Source organism: Nematolebias whitei, chromosome 3 (assembly GCF_014905685.2).
Source record: "Nematolebias whitei isolate Nwh7 chromosome 3, NemWhi1, whole genome shotgun sequence".
NCBI classification, from domain to species: Eukaryota; Metazoa; Chordata; class Actinopteri; order Cyprinodontiformes; family Rivulidae; genus Nematolebias; species Nematolebias whitei.
Window position 1 is genome coordinate 10492223 of NC_056500.1, and position 7951 is coordinate 10500173.

Genomic DNA, 7951 nt, shown 5'->3' on the forward strand with positions numbered 1-7951 from the left:
TATATATATATATATATATATATATTAAAAAAAAATATATATATATAACGATAATTGATCTGGATAAATATTTTGTAAAGTTTAAAAGTTACAAAAATCAAACGTCATAGAACCCAGCTCCAGAATGAGGTGAACAACTTGATGTGTGGATAAATAACAGCACAAAGTATGCAGAAGTAGTTAAATTAAATGTACAGGAAAAAGAGAACAACTGTTTGAATGCTGAATCAGAGCTCACACAAACAGCAACAGGTTGTTTATGCAGCTCTGGAGTCATATCTCTGCAGAAAGTTACAGGAAGAGAAAAAGTCCAAACAGCATGAGGGACATGATGTAGATGAATCCTCAGGAGACCATTGGATCAGACGACCAGGGCTGCAGGTTAAACCAAGTTGAAGGCAGGTTGTTATTAAAAAAAGATTCTTTATTAGGTTTAATTGTGGAGCCTAAATGATTCTTGTGATATTTTTGTTAATGCGTTTTAAACTCAGACTGATTACTTCTTCTCAAACCCAATGAGGTGCTCATCGAATTCAAAGTTCAACACATTACTGAGAAAGAATTAAAAACGATGAGGAAAAAGTATCAAATGTGACTTGTAAAACTCCATCTAAAGCTTGAATGTGCCAGAAACACCATTTCCTCTTCCTCACCTCCTTGACTTCAGCCTTCTTCTCCTCCTCAGGAGCTTCTTCAGCACCCTGCTCCAGCTCCTCCTCCTCGTCTGCATCCACAGCTTCAGCAATGATGTAGTTTCTCTCCGTCCCCAGAATCTTTCCCCACAGTCGGCAGTGCATCAGCGCATGAGACTCAACAAGATGCTTGAGTGCAAGAAAAATCCTCTGCGTTTCCTCTCGACCCAGTCCCACTCCAGCCTGCTCCAGGTAAAAGGCCACCTCGTTCAGGTTCTGAAGAACTGACCCCATCTGGACTCCAACAAACAGACCCACAAACCAGATGAGACAGGAGTCATTTCACAAACACTGTGCAGATCAGTAGACTGACCATTTCTGTTTCCTGGACCGGGTCGTCTGTTGCAGTGAACAGCAGGCGCTGCTTCTCAGCCAGCAGCTCAGCAGCTGAAGGGAGTGAGACGTTTCTCAGGGGCATCTGCACCCCTTTAAACACACGCTGCTTCACATCGTGACTCAATGCGTCAAGCACATCCACGGCATCGTCAGGATGCTCATCCATCACCTTCGTCAGAATGCGGGTAAGGTGCTCATAGCTGGAATAATAATAATAATAAAAAAACAAAATGCTAGGGTTTGCATTCAGAGAGAACCCTCAGAGGATGTTCTGCTCCGTGAAGTCCCTCACCCTCACTCTCATGAGGAAAAATGAGCGTTGTGTCACTTGCTTGGCACAGAGTAATTTTGTGTTGTGAAAGCTGCACAATGCTATGTGATATTTGTTGTGAAGACCCATCGTTAAACCAAAAAAAGTAAAATGCCCCCCTAAATTCACTGTTGTGGTTATCTAAATGTTCATTCGTACTCATCTGCTCACACAGACTCATGCTCGTGCCACTGTTCGCTGTATTGCTTTTGTACTATTAGTGCTTAGCATATTTTTGGTTTAACGTTTTTCTTAGTTCATATCTTAGATCTAATTACCGTTTTTCTTTTACATTTTATACTTTTGTTGGATGTAGCTGGGACCCAGTGTACATAATTTTGTTCCATAACATGTACCACATGTGGTGCGTATGACAAATAAACAAACGTTGACTTTTGGTTTTGACTTTGTAAAGTTAATATTCTGATTTTTAAACATGCAGTTGAGTTTCACTATTGCTTAGTGCAATGGCATGTTGCATTTACAAATAAAACAAAATCAAAAATAAACTAAATAAAAGTGAAGTGCACCCCCAAAGTCACCGTTTGTGATAAAATGTGTCACATTAATTTCATTATCTTAGCCATATGAGTGAATTTAAAAACAGGATGATGCATATAGGGGTGACAAACTCACTTACCAAAGGTGGCTAAAATTAAACCTTTTTCAAACTATGGGCCAGTTTCAGAATCTACGTTAACTCAAGTTAGATACAAACATCTTTTCTTGGTTCCTCAACAAAAGCTTGATTGGTCACATTCTCTGTTACACTTTTGACATCAGCATCAAAGATTACTGAAAAAAGTAAAGTGCTTAAAGTATTTTACGTTTAAAATATCAACTTGGGGGCCAGATAAGATGTCAACGAGGGCCACATTTGGCCCCCCGGGCTTTGAGTTTGTCACATGCTAGTTGAATGAGGCGTCTCTAAAATAATTATTGAATCGAGTGTTTACATATGTAGGTAATTTACGTACACGTTTAACAACCTGTTAAAATACACCAGAATGCAGGAAATTACATTTACTTTATTCAAAATTTCTGGTGGACACATAGACACCCCCCCCAAGTGTGCCATCCCCCCCCCATTACAAATGCTTCTGACGCCCCTGGCACTGTCACAAATTAAAAGGGACGTTCAATGGGTTAATGTGGAGGCGAACAGATTTTTGTTTTGTTTATTTGTGTTGTTGTTTTTTCGCTTTGCCAGCGGAGGGGACTCAACCCAGTGACCCGGATGTGATCTCCACACGGAACCATGGCGGTAGCTACTTACAGGTTCTGGCCGCTCCTCGCGCCCTCTTTCATCAGGAAAGCCTTGAAGTTTGCGGCCTGAGCCGAGCTGTTGTTTCCCTCCGGAGCTGCCATCGTTCAGCTTCCGCCAAGAACACGAACAGAGCAGAACCACGAACAGAACACCGCGGAGAACCAACGCTTCGTGTCCGTCACGGGCCGCGGTCGCTGGATAACACAGCGGTTGCCATGGTGACCGAGAGGCGGCTAGCACGTGTTTGATGAAACAACAGTTTGGTTGACTCCATCAACAAAGCGGGGCTTAGAGTGGACATCTGTTATTTTATTAAGGATTAAATTAATAGTTTAAATGTCCCATTATTTCCAGCTAGAGCCTTAAAGTGATAATTCATTCGTTTTATAACAACAAAGTCCATGATATCCAGGTATACAATCCAACAGTTTTCAGTCAGGTCATCTGGACGGTTTCTTTTTTTGTGCTGAAACGTTTTACCTTCCATCCGGAAGGCTTCATCAAGCACATTAACCCCATTGGAAGCCTCTGGATGGAAGGTGAAAAGTTTCAGCACAAAAAAGAAACCGTCCAGATGATCCGCCTGAAAAATGTTGGATCATCCATTTTATATCGCGTTTCAGTGGAAAAGTTACAAAAACTATGGGTTAATATCACTATAAAGTGTATTTGAGACTTTTTATTTTCAAAAGTGAAAATATCCTGTCAAGTAGCCAATTATAAACATATGGTCAAGCTGCAGCCCATTATATTTTTCACTATAAACAGATAATGTGCAACCAAACCACAAGAAATGTTCACTTGAGTTACTGCATAATTTTTAAAACATTTTCAGTGTCCCTTTCATATCTGTGTGTGGTATAATGGGGAAACATTTTTTGAGGATGACCTTTTAGCTAAATATTTGTTTCCCTTTAAAGCAGTGGTTCCTAACCCTGGTCCTTGAGGAACACCATCCTGCTTGTTTTAGTCGTTTCTCTGCTTTAACACACCTTGATTCACTGATCAACTTCCTCGAGTTCTGCAGAAGCTTATTAATCACCCGTTCATTCAAATCAGGTGTGTTGGAGCAGTGCAGCAACTAAACCATGCATGATGGTGTTCCTCAAGGAGCAGTGTTAGGGAACCACTGCTTTAAATAGTTGGCTTGTCCCTCTAAGCCAAAAGCATTCAGCTGACTAAGGCTGCAGCTTTCGGGTTGTCAAATCAAAATTTTATATTGGCAACAACGTGGCAGTCCCCGTCAGTTTCTCCAGGAACTTTCTAGTCTTTTCTGCTCTGCTGTTTGAACACACATAAAAACACCTATTTATGCTTGATATTTGCACAACAGGTGCAGGATTTTCCTCTTGCAGGTGGTCTAGGACAGTGGTTCTCAAACTGGGGTCCCTGAAATCTTTTCTCCCCTGTAAGGGGTCCCTGAACCCAAAAAGTTTGAGAATCCCTGAGAGCCTGCAGACTGACAAAGACCGCTCAGCGGGCACAGGCTGTGATAAAACTTCCTTTATTCACAATTAGAGATCTGTCGTCGTCATATTTACAAATACATGTTGCAAAGAGTTACACCAAGAGACGTAGAGCAGAAGCACAGTTCAACACTGGTCTGAACATCTCCAGAACTCTCCCCCCAGTTAGAAATCACATAATAAATGCAGTGTCATGAAGCCGGGGTCTCCCTGCTCAGATGAACCAGTTTGATGCGCCAACAAGGGCTCCCTGCTGTTAAAAGGCGCGTTGGATCCAGGGATGCCTTGAATGCTTAAAAAAAAAAAGGCGCGCCGGAGTCTCCACAGCCCTCCTCCTCCAAACATCTGCGGTTGTGTTATTGAAGAGCGACGAACAGAAAGCTCTGCAGTGTACACGCCTCATATCGTCTAAGTCGTAGCTATGAATGGCATTCAGTTACTTCTTTGGTCCTCTAAAACCTGCTTAGAGGAGCAAATTGTCCTGCTCACTTCAAAGCAGATGGGTTCAAATGAGAACGTAAATATTTTCTGAATTAAAAAAAAGCTGCTAAAACTGTGAAAAAGCCAAATGAGGTCGTAGGGGCTTCACGAGTTTTGTGTGTTTTTAAAAATTTCCAGTAACGGCAACCAGCTCCTACTTTTCACCAGAACATCCAGACTTTAATGTTCTCCTCACAGCTGGGAGCTGAATTATCAATTTGTACTTACTTGCAATAAATTAATCTAAAAGTAAAACAGAATTATAATCCTGGACAGAATATGAATGAATGGGCTCCCAGTTCCAATTAGCATCTGAAATGGACACAAATTAAGACAAAATATTAAAATTAAACACGTGATTGTTGCAGTTTTTACAGTTTCTGCTATTTCTCTACCGCATCTAGATAACGTTACATTTATGACCCATAATTTCACACATTGTGGACACTTTCTGCTGTCTTTGGGGTCGTTTTGTGCATCCTTTTTTTTGTTTTGTTTAAGATTTAAGCACAGACTCTCTGGGCCTGTTTGGTAATCGGTTCAAGAAAAGGTGGGCTCAGGTGGGGTTTTAAACGAGCACTTGTACATCAAGACGAACTTCTACAAACAAAACAATGAGACGAAGATGTCTTCAGTTAAGGAGTTTTAAGAAAATTCTGGTTGAGCCGGAGGTGATGACTTGGAAAAAACAAATTCAATCTCTTGCATCTGTTCAATACTTCAGGGATGTAAAATTAGTGATTTTTCATCTTCAACAAGCTCCTGGGGGGGGGGGGGGGGGGGGATTTAGGCATTATGAAAACACTGCAGCAAACTGTTAGACACTGTGGGGGACCAAAAAAAGAAAGAAAAGAAAGCATTTAACGGCATAAAACTACATCTGTTTGCAGCACAAAGGCGCTCAAAGCATAAAAATAGGTTTACTAATCTTGTACAATTTGAACAGAAACAGGACCTCAGCCATGTCAGAGACACTTAAAACAAATAAAGCTCTGAACTTCTCATCTCTTGGTGACATCCAGATGAAATAACACACAACTTTGAACAGATTTGGGCTTTTTTTGTGTGTGTGCGTTAGATCTCTTTGAGCTGGAAACACACACACGCATACACACACTCACACCGTCCAAGCCTCCTGCCAGACCAAAACGCCACCGCCTTACAGATGTCCCTTCCCAGCAGCTCGAGGAGGAAGATTCACGAGAGAAGGGATGTGTAGTTCACAGATTTGCTTACAACTTGTGGATTAGCAAACACCCACACACATCCCCCACACACAGACACACAATAATCCACTGAGCATTTGGGTCGGATTAGATAAAACGTCGTAGCGGGACACTCACTTGAGCTTTAAACATTTTACTTAAAAAGGCACAAACTATGATTTCCTGGTAAATTATTTAGATGTAAGAAATAAAAATCAAGACTTTTTTTTTCTCCTTTTCTTTTTCATGTAAATCATTTTTCAGCCATAACTCAGATATAAGCGTTGAAGGACTCCTCCTAGATCAGTCTTTATTAAGTCGTTTGCTTAACTGTTAATTTTAAACCTAAAGTTTTTCCACTGTAAATGCCCCCCCCCCCCCCACTCAAAAGTGCAATAAAAATAAGAGAGCTTAATATCCGTTTCTCTCATTTCTTCCACAGTACCTGAGGCCAGTGACTGTGCTACAAAGACCATGTTGAAAAACAAAAAGAAAACCAAAATGAGAAAAAGAATCGAACTCCAGAACACTACGACATGAAAATAAAGTTTTCAATGCAGGGGTTTGACTTTGAAAACTGAGGATTTGCTTAAAAAAAAAAAGAAACAAAACAAAAAAAAAAAGGGGGTACATAAAAATCTTCCAAGTTCTGTTTTATAGATGAAATGCTTCCTGTGTCTCTCGGATGTAACATCAGCAAACTTCACCTTGATCCCAAAACACCGAAAATTCAAAATAAAAATCAACGTTTTCCTACAGAGCGGATTTCGTTCACTCCGCCCACTTCGAACGGGTTCCCCTGACGAACAGCAGACTGCTCCAACAACGCACGTTCTGCGTGGAATCTACTATACGACTGCTTCTTTTTTCATGCTCACGCCACGGTATTCGAGTTTCATGGTTACAGCTTTTATACTTCGCCTCAAGCCCCCGCCCCCTCCCTGTTGTAATGCAAGGTTTATTTTTTTTCATCGAGAAAAGAATCGAGGAGTCTCTTGTAAAGTTCAGTAGGTCTGCGACATTCCTTCGACTCGGCGGCAGCTGGGGGAAACAGAAGGAGAAAGACAAGAGCGAGAAGAGGGAGGTACGTGGTGACGAGTGGAGGGGAAGACGGTGAGAGGAGCTGGAAAGAGAGAAGGGCCTTTGAGGATGATGGGGGGGTGGTGGGGGGGTCGTGTAGTTGCTTTCATTTAAAACTTGACAGTGACCACAATGTTTCAAGTTCTCTTTATTTTCTTCCTTCACTTGTGCCTCTGGAGAGCTTTCCTCTTTCTCCTCTTGAAGAAACAACAGCACCTGCAGAGAAAAGAAACAATGACGTTCAGGAGGTCTGAACACATCAGATGGATTCAGAGCTTCAGCTGTTTGGGCTGAGAGTCAACAGCAAGATCCACTGCGTGTTTACAAACTACGTAAGTGCTCCACATCTGGAGTCAAACTCATTTTCACGTTTTACTTTCAGGAAGCCAGGATTTGTTTCCTTTATTTTCTTATTTTTTCTGTTTGCTAAATCTTCGAACCTACAAAGCTCTCAACAACCTAGATCCATCTTAAGTTCGAGATCTTACTGTTTCATATTTTCCTAACAGACCTTCAGACTGCAGGTTTACTTGTGGTTCCTAGAGTTTCCAAAAGCAGAATGGGAGGAAGATCTTTCAGATATCAGACTCCTCTCTTGTGGAATCAACTTCCAGTTTCTGTCTATAAAACTGACACATTGTCCAGTTTTAAGATTTTCCTTTTTGATAAATCCTATAGTTAGCGTTGGCTTGTTCTGATGCTATAGGCTTAGAATACTAGAGGACAAATTGACCTAATTTCCTTAACCTCCTAAGACCTGAATTCTTGCATATGTGGATGCCAGGTCCTAGGAGGTTAAACAAATTGTTAAAATTGAATAGTTTTCATTTGCAATTATTTCTGTCTTAACATGTGATTCTTGACCTGCCATTGTGTATCTATTCTTCCACCCAGTTCCTCTCAAACCCAGCCGGTCAAAACAGATGCCGCTTGTCCTGAGCCTGGTTCTACTAAAGGTTTCTTCCTAACGAGGGAGTTTTTTCTTTCCCCTGTCGCCTTCATTCTTGCTCAAGATGAGTGTCTGTGTTGGGAGATAAATTCATAACAGCCTGCTGCTCAGATAATTAATGTTATTAACTTACTTTGTATATATATATATATATATATATATATAT

At 41.0% G+C, this 7951-nt stretch overlaps 1 protein-coding gene across 4 annotated transcripts in view; it reads right to left on the reverse strand.

The window, feature by feature from the left end:
• Positions 1-6229: 6229 nt before the first annotated feature.
• Positions 6230-7951, reverse strand: part of csnk1g2b (casein kinase 1, gamma 2b) — a 110904-nt gene continuing 109182 nt past the window's right edge. For all 4 annotated transcript variants that reach the window (XM_037697981.1, XM_037697979.1, XM_037697980.1 and 1 more), the window contains one exon: positions 6230-7052. In XM_037697981.1, the coding sequence (XP_037553909.1) occupies positions 6998-7052 (55 nt within the window). In that variant the 3' untranslated portion in view covers positions 6230-6997. The remainder of the gene's footprint in view (positions 7053-7951) is intronic.